Below are 16961 nucleotides of genomic sequence, written 5' to 3' on the forward strand. Positions count from 1 at the left end.
CATGTTGATCCACCTGTGAATCCTTCTTTTGATGTGCTGATATCCTTGTGAAAACATGACGGCTTGTTTGCCCAACAATATGTTGAGGGGACTCTCGTCCAGTTCGACTCACGTATGAGCCAGATCGATTTCACTACTTTCTTTTGAAACTTTTCCAAGATGGAAACATTTGACTTTGACAAATATATGCATTCAATGCCATATAGGAGAATTGGCAGTATCAGCGATTTGTAGAGGCAGGTTTAAACTCTCATGACCACATTGTAGGTAGTGTTTCTTCGGAGTAAATAAAGGACGCTGTTTGCTTTAGCTATCCGTTTGTTGATGTGAGTGTTCCAGTTTTGGTTGGGGGTGTTAATAAAATGGTCCCACTAAGCTGGGGGGGGGGGGGGACGCAAACGGAAACCACCCAATAAAATATATAGAAATTAAGGGTAGCACCAATTGATAGCAAATTAACTGAGATTGTAAAAATGTTGGAGCTTGAACTAACAGCCACCAATAATGGAAGTACTGCGTTAGACAGCAATGTTACATATGATACATATATGCCAATGACCTTGAGTGTAATTCATTATTTTTGACAAAAAGTGCACCATTGAACTCATTTGACCTTTTTTTCGGAGGTCAATAAATGACAAATCAAAAGATGGAATAGCTATATATTCATTAGGAAACAAAAACATAAAATGATATGAAGTTAATGGTTATCAAGTTTTTGACCGCAATATGCTCGCTTGAGTTTTTATTGGAAAATTAAACGTAAAGGTGGTGCCTCGGCATTGTTGCTGAGCTGCTCGTAGCGCTTTAGTAGTTAATTGTACGGTTCAGATGCAGAGGAACGCATTGAGGTGAAAAATCTTGGCGTGAACGACGATTTTGAAAGGCTCGAATTCCCCCTTTCCCCTCTAACACTCCAGTGCAGGAAGTAGTTGACAGTATCTGTGATTTAGCAAATACCCTTTTTGAAGTTACCGATAACGTTTTTGTTTTTGGCATCCCACAACGTTTTCCCCCAGAACACGAAATTGAACAAGTTAAATCCAAGTACGAGGACCACGACCTGCTTCGCCATCGCGCAGTTAATCGAAAACTTCATCAGCTATCCGAAAAATACGATTGGGGTTTTCGGGGCTTAGCAGACGCTATCTACTCCAGTCCTCAAATTTCAGACAACGACAACGTCCATCTTAACAACAAAGGAAAAGGCCAAATAGTATCGTTACTAAAAAACAAAGTTTTGTATACGAACAAGCTAGCAGCTGAAAAGCACCCACAAGTTTTCGAGTGTTCCCGTGATATCGGTTGTCGGTGCAGTTTTTTCGAGTAGATTAGAGTACCATAGACCCCCGTACGGCGGTCACGGGCTCTTTTCTATCCTTCCTCCAGCAGCTCCTCGTATATCAAGTAATTCCAGTAAAACCATAGATCCCCGCACGGAGATCACGGTCAAAAGTAACAAGTTCAATAAACCATAGATCCCCGCACGGAGATCACGGTTTCCTACTATCATTTGACACGAACGTCGATTTAATAAAGATCGTAACAATCTTTTAAAACGATAGAAATATTTTTGAAACTAAAGTAAATCAACAGAAACGACAAAATGAGTCAAGAGCAAAAAGAAAAAACAAAACACAACCGATGCAAAAGTTGCTCAACGAGCATTGAAAATAAATCTGCCATTTTTCTATGTGTAGCATGTGGAGAATGCATGCATCTTACCCCTAAATGTACTGGTCTATCAAATGAAATTATTATGTGTATAAGTGGTATTCTAAACAACATTCTCTTAATATGCCAAAGTTGTGTTGACCTAAAACAAAAAGATGCTTTGCTGGACCAAATCACAAATATTCGAAAAAACAATGAAACAGAAAAACTCTTACAAGAATTTGAGGAATTAAGAGCTGAAATAAAATTAATAACCTAGCAGTCAATACCCAACTAAATTCAATCCAGCAAGAGCTCGGGGAAAAGCCAAAAACATCCCCCCACCCCCCCCCCCCCCAACAGAACCAAAGCCAAAACCAATAAAACTTCCCCAACAAAAAACCCCGAAAAACCATGAAAACTATGAAGGCATAAGATTCCGAGGCATTCCTGAACTGAAATCAAACAACAGTCGTGAACGATACGAGCATGATCTAAAACAAGTCAAAGCGGTCACTAAGCACCTGCAAATTACATGCAATGTCACTGACTTAAAACGAGTTGGAAAATTCAGTGAAAGTAAAAGTCGAACCCTCATAGTCAAAATAGATAGTGATTATGGTAAACGCCTAATACTGCTATCACTCAGCAAAATGAAAAACTACAAAATGCCCATCTTTATAAGTAAAGAACTGAACCCTGAAGAACAGGCTGTTGAAAATGACCTTTTGCAAAAAAGAAGGCAAATGCTTGAAAGCGGCACAAAATCAAACGAAATACGAATACGAAATTTAAAGTTACAGCAACAAATTGATAAGAAATGGGTAGACATAAATGTTGATCAGACAGAAAATGAAAACGTAAAAAATCCATGACTACAAACACAATTGAAAATACTAACTTTAATGCCAGAAGCCTACTAAATCTAAAAAGACGCTATTCATTCTCTAACTGCGTAAAAACTGAAAATGACTTGGACATTCTATGCATAACCGAAACATGGTTAACTGATGACGTACCTGATGAAAGCCTCTTCCTAAAAGAATATGCAATTCACAGGAAAGATAGACTCACAGACAATCATAAATCGAATCATAAAGGGGTTCTCATAGCTGTCAAGAACTTACCGCATGAAAGGGTGATCCTGGGTAATAATAATCTTGACGAGTACGTTGCTATCAAAGTTACCCCAAAGGATGTCCCAATGATAATTTGTTGCATTTACAACCCCCCTAAGCAAAGTAATTACAGATGGCCTGTCGAAAAAATGATAAACCTCATAAAAGACCTGAAAATGTTTGCTGAAGAAGAAAATTGTGAATCAATAATCGTAACAGGAGACATAAATTTCGAACACACTTGTTGGAAAACCTTAAGCTCCCAAAATGAATATGAAATCCAAATTCTTGAAAAATTATCACATCTCAATTTCCATGAAGTCATAAATCAGAAAACACAAAACCAGCTAGATGTGTTACTAACCAATAACCCAAACATTGTCATCACGAAGACCAGGAACAAGGAATTAAATAAGAGTTTTAAATCTGACCACGACGCTTTTATAACTACCCTACAAATTGAGAAAACGACAACGATTGACACGAAACATAAAAAATACGCATTTAACAAAGTTGACTGGAAAGACCTGAACTCATACATAGAGAAAAACCCATTTAATCCCTACTGCTACAGCAGCGTAGATCAATTAGTAATTCAATGGTACAAATGGCTAGACAAAATTCTTAGCAAAAATGTCCCAAAAACAACAACCCACAGATCAAACTTAGCTCCTTGGGTAAGCAAAGATTCGTCCCACCTTATTAAAATAATATCAACCTTAAAACGAAAAACATCAAAGAAATCCACCTTGGCGAGATTAATAAAACTGAAGAAAATGGAAAAACGATTAAGAAATTCCTTGAATGAGGACCAAGCAGAATTCGAAAGTAAAGTCTTTCAAGGTAGACGTTTTTCGGATCTTCAAAAATTTCTCAAGTCAAGTCATAAAAGTAGTAGATACCCGGAAACAATGAAGTACAAGGATGCACAAACTAATGAAGATAAGAAAAAGTGTGCGTTTTTCAGTGAATTCTTTTCTAAAGTTTTCCTTAAAACCAATCAAATCAAGAAAAACTCCTTCGATAAACATCAGCACAATAAAATTGAAATAGACGAGAGTAAGATCGAAGAAATCCTGTCAAAACTTCAAACAAACAAAGCCTGCGGCCCAGACAGGATAGGAAATACGGTACTAAAAAATCTGCCAGCCTTGTCTAAATCCCTTTTTCTGATTTTCAAAACTGCCTTGAACAAAGGCTTTCTTCCATCCTACTGGAAAATCAGTGAAGTTGTACCAATATTTAAGGATGAGAATCGGGCACTGATTGCACAATACCGCCCTATTAGTCTCTTATGTAGCGTCTCAAAAGTATTAGAAAAACTAATTTTCGACGAACTATATGAAATTGTCAAGACAAAGCTAGAAGAATCACGACACGGATTTAGAATGCATAGATCAGTAGTAACCCAGATGTTGCTTTTCCTAGACCTGTTGTATAATGAATTCGACGAAAAAGACAACGAAATTTTTGTACTTTACCTTGACTTCAAAAAAGCGTTCGATACAGTTCCTCACGATCTTCTGATTAACAAAGTGGAGAACCTGGGTGTAGGGGGAAATGTCTTAAAGATTGTAGCCAGTTACCTATCAAATAGAAAACAATACGTGAAAGTAAATGACTCGGAATCTGAAACTGTACCAGTAACCAGTGGTGTCCCCCAAGGATCTCTCCTAGGTCCCCTACTTTTCATAATATATATAAACGATCTTCAACAACAAACATCAAAATGCTCTGCGTTTGGATACGCAGATGATTTCAAGCTTGTATCAACAAATGCAGCAAATATACAAAGTGACCTGGAAAAAATCGAAAAATGGTGCCATAACAACAATATGCAACTCAATGAAAGCAAATGTCACATCCTGCCGATTAAAGTAAACGAAAAAAAACTGGCACTCCTTTATACTTAACTCTAAAACTCTCTCAAATAAAAGCGAGCAAAAAGATCTAGGTATAATTATGGCTACTAAGTTATCATGGAAAGCGAATATAAAGAAACGTTGTAGCAAAGCCTGGAAAGCGTTTTATCTCCTAAAACGAAACATATCAAACCTTGCATCGCAAACAACAAAACTCAATGCATATGTCGGCTACGTTATACCAGTCATAAGTTATGCCTCACAAGCATGGTTCGCGAATAAGACCGAAAGCAAAGACATCGAGCGCATTCAAAGAAAAGCAATGTCGTGGATAATCAGTAACTGGGAAATTAGTTACAAGCAAAGACTGACCACACTGAAGTTGCTGCCATTGTCATATTACTTTGAATTGCATGATCTATTAATGCTCATCTCACTGCTTAAAGGATCTTACAATATAAAAATACCCATTAAAACAAACAATAATGAAGGGTTGTTAAGCACACGTCAAAACGAGCTAATAACAATTAATAAAACAAGAACAAGGAAGGCTGATGAAAACTTCTGGAAAAGAACCAGTTATTTACTAAATATAATACGAAAAGTAGGGAACGTCGATCTCGATCAAATTGATAAGAAATATTTAACAAAAATATACTGGAACTACTTCTTCAAAAGTTATTCGGAAGTCAACTTATGTTCCTGGGCTTTCAACTGCAGCTGTGGACATTGTAACCCGGTGCAGAAGCTCAGCTCAGTCGTTATATGAAGGGTGCAAACCCATGTGGAAAGACCCACAGAAGCCTAAACTCTCTCTCTCTCTCTCACTTTGGGTCGCCCCCGCACAGAGAAATTAGTCCGAGGGTAATCGGCCGTATTTTATTTTGCAATGACAAGCGCTCTGTAACTTGGGGTGCGTGCATAAGATGTGGGAAGCGGGAGCAAACGAAAAGATTGTTTTTTTTTTAATTTGGAATTCCCCCCGCCAAGTATTTATACGCGCATTGACAGCAGCATTGACTGGTCAAAAATTTTGTTCTAAATGAGAATTTAGTTCATATTTTAAAGCGAACAGAGCGCTCATTTGTGCTAATAGTAGTTTGTGCTGTGTTTGTGTTTTACGTTTTAGCGTTATAAAGAAAATATACGCTGCAGCTCTATTTTACTGTTGGCTACTTTTATAGCATAGAAAACGGTTTGAACAAAGCGCTTTATCTGCTTCAAATTGGAACGCTGTATATGTAGTTAAGTACTGTTTTTAGCCGTGCGCATATTAAATTTGCATCACTGTAATTTTATACACGTTTATATAATGGAAACGACTGAAGGTAAAAACGATACAATTCCAGTTGAAAATGGCTATCATGATTCTGACTCGAAAAGAGCTCAGGTTTATACCAATGAGGGCTACATCGACGGGTACAGCTTCGAAAAACCGAAAGATAACGAGAAGGCACCGGCGACGGTGTCAAAGTCCGATGTTACCGTAGAGGAAGAGCCGATAAAGAAAGTCGGGATACTTTCAGTGGTAAGGAGGACAAATTTTAAGTTCAATAAAACAACACAAATTGATCTGATTAATTATAAGTTATTCGATTAAACTTTGAAATAGAGGTAAGATTAGGGACTGTTCTTTAGTAGAAGGAATTGAAAACGAATTAAAACGCCCATCTGATTGAATCGCCTGACATGAGTTATCCACGAGCTCTAGTGCTCTGGCTCTTCCAAGAGGTCGCCTGATTTATTTCCAACAGACTTATTTACAACAACGGATACAGTAGGTGCCTCTTTTTAATAGCCGCACAGCGATAGCTGGGGCTATTATTGGCCTTCTCTTGGTTTTTTTTACAATTCAAAGAATTTGAATTGTATTGGGGCGCTGTCTTTTTTTATTACGACTCGAAGAGGAGTATTGGAGAAGTCCCTTTTTTTAATCAATTTTTGGAGTGAATTTGAAGCGGGAAATGAAACGCGTGAAAAAATTTTGTGCTTTGGTGCTTTGAGTGATTTTGGCGCTGAAAAAAAGTGAAGAGCGGAGCGAAAAGAGAGTGGTTTTTGTTCACACCGCTGTTTTTGAGAGATCGAGAATTTGACGTGTGAAAAATTTTTTTCTAAGCGAGCGAATTTTTTTTGTTCACGTGCGGCTTTTAAAAGCAGTTTTTTTTTGCAACTTTTGATGGTTATGAGGTTTGATTATGATATTGTATTAGTTTTAGGTTTGTTTTGATAGGAATTGAAGGTTTCAGGTAGTTAATTTGATTTTTAATGCTAATTTGGAGGTTTTTGATCAGTTATGCTTATTTTTAGACGAAGTTTAATGATTTTTTAACCTGTTTTTTTGTTTTACTGCTTAAGTGGGATTTGAATAGAAGCTTGTTACCTAAGGAATTGTCAGATACCAATTGACTAAAGTTCTGTTGGTATAAATCATTTTTTTAAGGAAAAATTACCGAAACATTGAGAAATTTTAAACTATTTTTCTCATTTTTTGGAGTTTTTCTTTTTTTTAAATCTTACACGAGTATCTTACCCACCCTTTTATAATTTGCTCACTGTTTTGCGAGTTTTCATTGCTCTAATTGCAAAGGAACCTTATTCGGCTTTATGTTTCCTTGTACTATTAAAAAAAAACTCATTTAGTTTTTATAGTTTTTTTTGTTGAATTTGTTTTTGAATGCCGTTTCTATTCCTTAATTTTTTATGGCATTTGTAGAGGTTTAGGGTTCATAATAGTTGTTCTAATTGTTTAGTAATAGTTATGGGCAATTTTGGATATGAATCATTTTTTTGTGCAGAAATATGACAAAAAATGGCGAAGATTGAAACTATTTTAATTTTTTTTTTGCATTTTTTCGGTTTTTCTGTTTTTTGAGACAAGTTTCTTAGACTATTATGACTTGACTTCTGATTTGCGAGCATCTGGATGCGCTATTGGGTGAAAAGAATTTTTCTTTGGATTTATATGCTTTTGTAATATTAAGAAATTTACTAACTTATTCCAGTTTTTTTAGTGCAAGTTTTTTAAGAGCTTTTCATAATTTGGCCTCAAGTATTTTTAAAACCTTCACTGAAGTGGTTTTAGTAAATACTAGTTGTTTTGATGAAGTAATTTTGACAGAGATAGTTATTTCGGGATCTCAAGTTACGACAAAATTTGATCAGATGTTTTAATCATATTTTAACATATTTGATTTTTTTGTTTTTAATTTTTTGTTTTTTGGTTTGCTCTCGAGAAAATCATAAATTAGTGGAGCCAATTTTTTTCTGATGAGTAGTTAGATGGCGGTTAAAAAGATTTTCACTTCGAGTCGTTTCTGGAATTGTTCCGACTATGTTTTTTAAGATCTGTTCACACATTTTCATGATTTTTGAGGTCAAATTGGAGTAGTGATTTTGGTCACGCCGAAACAAGAAATGGAGCGAAAGAGCGAGTGGTTTTGTGGCGTAAAATTTTTTGCTCTAATTTTAAAGTAGAGTTAGAAGACGGTGTTTGAACAAAAAATTCGCTTTCTCGCTAGTGCTTTTTTGGATCTTTTCCGTTTGTGCCCCCCCAGCTTAGTAGGCGCATATTATTTGCACCCCCTAGACGATGGTGCAATATTTTTACATAGTGATTTACTATTTAATGACACGTGCTGTGTAACGGGGGGGGGCGCATAACGTACTGGTGAGGCACAAACGGCAATCCCTTTTTTTTGTTCACATGCGGCAATTTCACTCTGATTTTTACTGTTTTTTCGATTTTTTGGATCGGTTTTTTTTCTAAATGGTTTTCCCAATCCATTAATAGCTCATTCTAGGCCTAGTTTTTTGTGTCAACAAAATTTTCATTTCTGGATAGTGGTGTTTTGTTCACATGTGGCATTTTGACACCGATTTTTTTGTTTTTTTTTTAAATTTTTTTATCTGATTTTTTTTTCGAAATGGTTCTCCCCAAATCACTCATAGTCCGTTATGAGTCGTTTATTGTTTAGTCAATGAAAATTCTTTGAATTGGACGTCAGGACTTGTCCTGCTATGTTTTTTTTTATTTCGTCGTCAAGATTTTTGTTACGACCATATGACGTCACAACCACTTCAAATCTGCTTATTGTTCATTCGTTCATGCAATTTCAACTGAATTACGTGCGTGACGTCATTTTTCGCTCTAAGTGGAGCGAGCTTTTTTGTTCATTCGCTTGATTAAATTTTTGGTCACACTTGACTTACCTCACTCTCAAAAATGACTTTTTCACTTTGAAATTGACTTTTGTTTACTTTATTTCAAAGAGATAAGGTCAAATGGGTGTGTGTCACTCTAAATGAAGGTTATTTGAGAGCAGCTAATAGAGGCGGCAATAACGTATACAGATTTTTATTCAAAATATAACATATCAGCCTTCAATGAAAAGACCAATTTTTTTGGTCTGTCTTTTTTTGAATGCAAATCTGCGAAGCTATTGCGGCTATTTTCTGGCAATCTGCCAGCTGTGTTTGTTTTTTGCTGTCATTTAACTGATTTTCTAGTTGGATTGTTATTCTGAGTGATAATAGGATTGGTGGCGTAAATGTTAATTGTTAGTGTTTGAAGTTTTTGATCATGCCTTGTCTTTTTTATTTATGTATGAATTTAAGGTTACTTCATAAGACGTTTGCTGGTGTTTAGTTGAGCTATGCCAGAGGCGTGGACTACCTGCTTTTATCAGTGGCAGCTATCGCTTCAGTCGGCTTGGGTATAGCAATGCCACTGCTTCTTATTCTATTTGGTGATCTCATTGATGAAATGATTGAACCAGAGAAAGATGGATTCGGCAACCAAAGTAAGAACCCGTCAAAGTGTTTCAGCATAAACTGGAGCTACCCGTAGTTTAGTTGGTCTCAATTGAAATTTGTTGCAATTATATCAGTCCTGCGGCCTTTTAAATGCGTTTTTTTTTGGCTAGACCGTTTTCGTCTGACGTTTTTTGGCTTTCGTCCTCAAAAACGGAATAAACTGGTAAAGCCCGGAGGACATTAAGTCGCGGAGCATCCTTGTTAGAGCTCTGCTAGTGTTTAATTGTGCAATTCATCGAAGCTACTGAGAAGACATAAAATCTCATGTCTGTTGTTGGATGGTTGTTGGAAGTTGTCATTAACTATCTAGACAACAGAAGACATTGCGTCCGTTTTGATATTGTCAGTTCTGATGTGCTAGAAGTCGTTAGTCCTGGCAATGCCTCCTGGTTCTACGCACCGTCAGGACTCCAATGAAACTTACGAGGATCGACGGACCAAACGGAGACAAATATATCCTGGATCTTTCCAGACTTCGAGACTGCTAGTCGGGAATTCGCCGGCGGGTTTTTATTTCTGGATCATCCCATGCCAGCGACACTGATCCGTGCTCTATTTCTCATTGCTGGCGTAGAATATAACCCCGGACTAGACACTAGATGGCCATGTGGTATTTGCGGGAAGAATGGCACCAGAGGATGCATTGAATGTGTAATATGCAGAAGATAGTTTCACTTCAAATGCATCGGAGACACAAAGCAACCATGGTCCTGCCATGAGTGTTCAACCACGAGCAAATGGCCATGTGAAATATGTGGATTGATTGTAACTCATTGTGCCATCGAATGTCTCAAGTGCAAGATATGGCATCACTACAGCTGCGTTGGACAAATTAGTGAGGAAACTCGATCATGGTTCTGTTTAAAGTGCGAAGGCAAGCCAACCAAGCCTTCTTTAACAACGTTAAATATTCTTCAACTAAACAACGGAATAAGAAAGAAGAAGGAAAAATAATCAATCATTCAAAAAGACAACAATATTGACATAGCTCTTCTACAGGAGACCAAAATCCCTCGAGTCCCAGATAACTTTTGACGGATACAACGTCATTTGGAAGAACAGAAACCAGAATGGGGGAGGAGTTGATCCAGCAACGTGACACATCAGCAGATGGAAGTTTAATCAAAGAAAAGAACGACCAAATTCAATCCTTGTTACAAAAACACAGAAAAGATAAGTGGATAGAGTTCGTGGAACGCAATAAGCATCTGACCACTGGAAAGCTGTTGAACACCGTCAAACGAATGAATGGAAAAATGAACTCATTAAATTCAATGGCCAAGAAGTAAAGGATCCAAAGAAAATCGCCAACCTTTTCAACAAGGAGGTCGCAGGGTCCTTGAAAAAGCAAGCTGAAACGACAAAAGACTAGCGAAAAAAGGTAGAAGGAGGAGTCTTCATTGTTTCGACTAAGATGATTAACGAAGCTCTAAAACTGACCACCTACAATAGTGCCCTGGGGCCAAATGGAATCAGGAATTTACATCTGAAGAAGACAGGACCAATCACTAGTGAATATCTAGCAGGACTGGCCACTTTAAGCTTTAGCTGCTGCAGGATACCGGCAATCTAGAAGCAAGCAATAGTTATTTCGTTGTTGAAACCAGCGGATCAGGCATCCAGTTACAGACCAGTCAGCTTACTCTCATCCGTGGCACGCTTTTTGGAAAGTACACTACTACCTGTATTGACCTCAAATATAACTCTTCCTCATTTCCAACACGGCTTCAGAAAGAAACACTCAACTACAACGGCATTAAGTGTGTTCATTCAGTCTGTTGTCCCCGGCTTTAATCAGAAGGGGTCCCCAGCTAGAACTGCTGTGCCTTCGATACGGTGAATCCTAACCTACTCAAGGAGTTCATACTGAAGTCCAATCTACCAAACTCAAGTAGTGGCACTCAGGATACCCACTCGAAGAGAACAAAAAAGGAATTTCGATGAAATCAAGTATCGAACGTAAAAGCTAAGAAGTGGGGTACCTCAAAGAGGTGTGATCTCATCTTTTCTCTTCTGCTGGTATCTGAAAGATATGTTTCAGCCGCGAGACGATGTTAAAGTCTGTAACGCTGATGACATAACTGTCTACTGTTCTCACCTCTACTACAAAGAAGCTGTCAAAAACATCAATGGATACGTTAAAGATCTTAATAACTTCTTCCACAGAAAACAGTTGTTTCCCTCGCCCTCAAAGTGCTCTGTAATTCTACTCTCCACCTCCCACTCGGACTGGAAAGAAGATTTAGATGTTGTTCTGGGTCCGGACCGGATAAAAACAGTCAATGATCTTACCCTGCTTAGATTTCAGGTTGAGCACTCGCTGACCTTTAAAAATCATGTGAAAGACGCGATTGGAAGAGCCTCGAAGAGAAACAGTATCCTGCAATTCCTCACATCAAAATCATGCGGACTGCGGAAAGAACAACTAACGACTGTTTACAAAGCCATTACTCGTTACACCTTCACCTATGCTGCTCATTGCTGTTCTTTGAATGTTTCCAAAACAAATTGGAACAAACTTGAATGTAAACAAAACGACTGGATGTACAAAATGACCCAAATTCACCATCTTTGGCGAGAAACAGAGAAATGTCCCCGTAGAAGATCACTGCAAACTGTTGGCAGCCCAGTTTGCAGCCTCAATTCATGACCCCAACCACCATTGCGATTATCTACTGACGAAACCTATAAAAGGAAGGAAATGCTTTTCACTTTTGCACGAAACTGTGAAGTAACATACGAAGTTGACATGAAAATTCCAAAAGCGCAAAAGATCCTACGCACCAAATTTGTAGAATGTACTTTGAGAAACAGTCAACCCAACAGATTACTTCACGCCATTCCCAGCGTGACCCACGAAGAAGTTGACAGAGGCGAGGCAGGACTCTCTCGAAAAGAAAGAGTATTCCTCTCTCAAATGAGGTCTTCCTACTGCCCTCTGTTAGGAGACTTCAAAAACAAAATCAACAGCGACGAACCAGATACTTGCATGTCATAAAGAGCGTGAAACAGCAGCGCGCGTTGGTGAATGTATTGGTGGAATCAAGTACAAATATCTTTGGCGGTCCCTCGCAATATCAGTCTTGAGGCTTAGAGAAATCCTTGCCTAAACAACAACAAGCCGTTAGTGGCGTCCAATGGTGATCTTTATTAGGACCCTTACTGTTGTTTATATTCATCAATAGTTTTCCTGAAGTTCTCTGGTCCTTTTATTTTTGCGGATGAACTGAAGGTTTTGGTTATCAAGAACGCGTTTTGGGGAAACTCAGGATGATCTCGACAAAATTGTGAAATATGGGTGGATGAGAACCAGATGCAATTCTCCAGGCTAATGTTCTAAGATAACATTTAGAGGAATGGACAGTTGCTTTAAGATCCTGGGAAGTAGGCTTCAGAGCTCAAAATTGATCAAAGACTTTGCAGTCATGTGGCATAGACCTCACGTTAAAAATCCTTGTTGAAGATTTTGAAGAACACCAATAATCCTGAGCCTTAAGAGGAATGTAGCCACCAAAATCAAAACAGTCGTCAAGCTGGGTATCTACAATTCTCTCATCTTACCAGTTGTCAAATGGATTCTCATTCAATAGCGGTCAAAGTCAACATCTTGGGTGATTCCGGAAGAAGGCTGTTAGATGGATAACAGTGAACAAGTCAGCTTGTAATATGAACCCGCTCAGGCTACTTAAAATTCTTCCTTGCCTTTTTCATTCAAATAAATGATAGTCTTCTTGCTGCTGTCTCTCTTTCAAATCTACGAGCCTCAGCATCACCTCCTCCTGCTGCCGCTACTACTATTTCGGGTGCTGGATATGCTTTATTTGCTTCAGTTCTTAACTTTACTAAGAAATTTTTTACTGTATCAGTTTTTGGATTGAACTTTTTGGTTCTCCAACTTTATTATTCTGATCTCTCTCAAGTCGTCTTGTGTGAATCTATTTCTTAGAGCTGTTATACTATCCGCAAAAACTAGTCTGGTAGCCTCTGGTAGGGTTAGAAAGTATCGTAAAGCGTCTCCTTTTAAATGTAACTGCAAAAAGTTCGCTTGTTGCGCGGCTGCGATTGCTGCAACTCCGATTGCACCTGTTATTAGTTGTTCAAACTCGTTAAAATTGTGCGTTTCTGATCCGGAAAAAGGCGTGATGTTGATCTGTGCGTGTGCCATTTTGCTTTTTACCCGATTAGATTATATATTTAACGTTCAATCAGTCTTATTTTCGTTCTAAAGTATTAAGTAGCACACTTAACTTAATGGAGAGATTAAGGGGTTTTAAGAGAAGAAAACAGTTAAATAAATAGCACAAGAATGTCAGAAAAGAAACTACTGAAACCATTCGTTCAGAAAATAATAAAGAAGGGCTTGTTATGAACCTATTCCTAAAGCTCCGGTCGAATCGTCAGACTTATATCGTTGAAGCCGTATGGGCCGCCGAAGTCTCACCTCTAAAGAGTGCCCCTTAGTCTAGGAAAATTCGTGGGGACCACGACGCACAGGCCTTGTGGAAGCTGCACTCAGATAGGCAACAGCATAATGACCGAAGTCACTGTTTGATATATTAACCTCCGGAGCTGGGTGGGGAAATTAAATATTATTGTTTTATTCTGTTTAAATTTTGTTTTGCCCTCTTTTAGTTAATAATTAAGTTATGGTTTCAGTAATTTAGCTTATTCTGATATCTGATAATCAGTAATGATGTTGTCAAGGTTAATATTTCTGTCTGATTGAAGTTTGTTACGGATAAGGCAAAATTTGCGAGATTTCTGATTTAAACTTTTTGCTGTCCAATAAATTGCTACACGTTTATCATCTTTATCTAGCACATAAATAACGATGGATTTATAAAGAGAAGAGGAGAAAGCGGTTACTATCTGAGCTTGCGTTTTGTTACTGTTTTGTGTGTAGTTGATGTTATTTCCTTCAATATGTTCAACAAAATTGGGGGAAGCACGGCAATTATTAATAGCGGGGAGAATTTGTTCTTTATAAATTGACATAAAGCACCAAAATTAATTTTACAAATTCATTTACTCACAATATCCTCGTTTGCAAATACCATGTGTTGTTTTTGTCTGTTGTGGCGGCTGTGGTTGTTCAGTTTGTTCCAGTTATTGTCCACTCAAGCACTTTTGAATTATTGTTGCATTTTGTGCACAAAGACACAAACACAGTTTCCACCTATTCTTTCCTTTGTTACTGCTTTCTGCATAATCGTCTTGCTCGGAAAGGAGGTCCTGGAAGCTGATCTGGATGAGTGGATGCTCTTAAGGTAATGAAGAAAAAGCAAAAGAGGAAAATGTTGGAAGAAAGATGGAAAATGTCGAATTTATCAAAGAATTAATCAGAGTTTCGGTTCGTTAAACTGGAAAACAGTTAATAACTCCTGTCACCATGTTACGCACTGATTTTTAGAAGAATGAATCTACGGTGTTATTGAGGTAAATTTGAGATATAACTTGGAATAGTTATCGTCATTTTCAAGGGCTTATTTTGATGTTTCACAGTGCGATTTTTAGCGGATATATTTTTAATGAAATTAGCTAGTAACAGCCTTTTGACTGAGCGGTTCGGATGCATGATATATCCACTAGTTTGCCTTGTATTTTAGAGTTTTGTTAGTCTCAATTTCTACTCAAACAAAAATCTGTCAAACTTAGAATTTTCCAAGAGAATTTCCAGTTCAATCTTTAATTATTACAGCAAAGAGTTAATCGATAATTATTAGCAAGAAGTTCGTAAGTTATATCAAGTTTTCAAAGATGTTAATAAACTGATTGTCAGTCTGGTTCTCCGGTGTTCTGGTGATCGTAAGTTCCGCAGGACTGTGCCTCGAGTTGTATTGGTCCTTCGCAAATATTTACTGATATACAAGTTGGGAAATTTCCGGCTTTTGTACGTCTCTTGATGTTTGTTAAGTACATATTCAAGTTCCGTATTAGCTCCTACTTTATCAGAATAATTACTTCACCAAGTACATTATCTCTCATGAAGTTATTTACTAATTATGTGAATTTATCTTCAAGAAACTCAAAAGTAAATATTGAGGCTTTTAGGCACTTGATATGTTTGCTAGTAAAACTGTCACTCTACGGTTGTTTTTCATAAACATAAACAAATTAAGGGCTACAGGCCTAGATGGAAATATTGGCTATATATGGCCTTGAGAATTAACTGAGTATTAATTAATATAAAGCACTTAATTATGGATATTTTAAGGAATATCATCACGTAACTATGAGGGACCAAATAGGGGCGTGACAATTACTCATTGTTTGTACTGAATTAGGTTTCAATCCATTCACGCAATGAATTACGCAATATAGCGAATATGGCCAAGCGGTTGCGGAAAGAAACCCCCACGGAAAAAAAACCACTTCCTTTTAGATAGGAAATAAACCCCCACGGAAATAAACCCCCACGGAAATAAACCCCCACGGAAATAAATTCCCACTTTACTATTAAAGGACTGCGCATTTAATGCCTTTGGCCATGCCTTGCGGGCCATGGCCATGTCTCAGCGGCCCGTGGTATTTGATATAAAACTATCACAACCGAACAAACTATCAGAACCAAAATTCAATTTTAAAATGGGGGTTTATTTCCGTGGGGGTTTATTTCCGTGGGGGTTTATTTCCTATCTAAAGTTAAGTGGGGTTTTTCCGTGGGGGTTTATTTCCTAGACCCATGGCCAAGGTAATTGGAGGAAAACCAAACGAGGCTAAACCATTAAAGAACGGTCTTTGAGTCATAGTGCAAACTACATTGGTTATCAAAATCTAGAGCTATTGTTAGAGGACATTGGTAATAATATTAATAGCCTTTAATTTAGAAGTTGAATTAAGTATAGTATTAGATTTTAACGGAAACTGCCCACCAAATTAGAAAATTGGAACTTTTTAAGACTTACTAAAATATCTGTCATTTTTTATCTCTTCTTTTTCCATTTCAATCCAGATGTCCGTCAAAGGGGGTCAAGGCTACTATTTTTCGGCAATGTGCCGGCTATGTTATTGGTCTCGATGCTTCGCGAATTAGTGGTTCGGCAATTGTTCTAGCGGTTGTTTTTTGAAAATTTTTTCTGCCTCACCATTTTTCACATTTCGAGCTACTTTGCGTCCTTGAAATTTTGACATATAAATTATTGAACTCAGTTGGTCGCAGTATACTAAATGTGAAATGAAAAGTGTCCCGAACGTGGTTTATTTCCAAGGTTAAATCTTACTAGTGCTGTATAACCTCTGATCATGTCATTTGAAGCGCCATAGTGAATATCTTGCCCCTGCCTTTTTTTAAAAAGAAAATTCCGTTTCGCTAGAAAATGCCGTATTGCCAATGACTGATTTTTCATTTTAAAGGTGTATGGTGGCTGGCTATCTATTCCTTTTCCTCTAAGTTTGGGTTTTACTCTTATATTCATTGAATGATCATTTTCTGAAACGTTATTTATCACCGTTGCTCTTTGATAGGAAAAGAAAGATTACAGATTTTTTTTTGTAATATCTGCTGCACTATAGATCG

The 16961-nt window shown here is 37.5% G+C and overlaps 2 protein-coding genes across 3 annotated transcripts in view; both read left to right on the forward strand.

Annotated features, from left to right (window-relative positions):
• Positions 1-16961, forward strand: part of LOC142339355 (uncharacterized) — a 243356-nt gene that overhangs the window by 123693 nt on the left and 102702 nt on the right. The window lies entirely within an intron of this gene.
• The window catches only part of LOC142339354 (ATP-dependent translocase ABCB1-like), a 105612-nt gene continuing 94407 nt past the window's right edge, over positions 5757-16961 (forward strand). Inside the window, exons 1-2 of one of the 2 annotated variants that reach the window (XM_075389350.1) lie at positions 5757-6161; positions 9279-9432. In XM_075389350.1, coding sequence (XP_075245465.1) covers positions 5946-6161; positions 9279-9432 — 370 coding nt within the window. In that variant the 5' untranslated portion in view covers positions 5757-5945. The remainder of the gene's footprint in view (positions 6162-9278; positions 9433-16961) is intronic. The other variant, XM_075389351.1, reaches the window with a different exon arrangement.

The sequence above is a fragment of the Convolutriloba macropyga genome, chromosome 5 (genome assembly GCF_964194025.1).
Source record: "Convolutriloba macropyga chromosome 5, txConMacr16.3, whole genome shotgun sequence".
In the NCBI taxonomy this organism is placed as follows: domain Eukaryota; kingdom Metazoa; phylum Xenacoelomorpha; order Acoela; family Convolutidae; genus Convolutriloba; species Convolutriloba macropyga.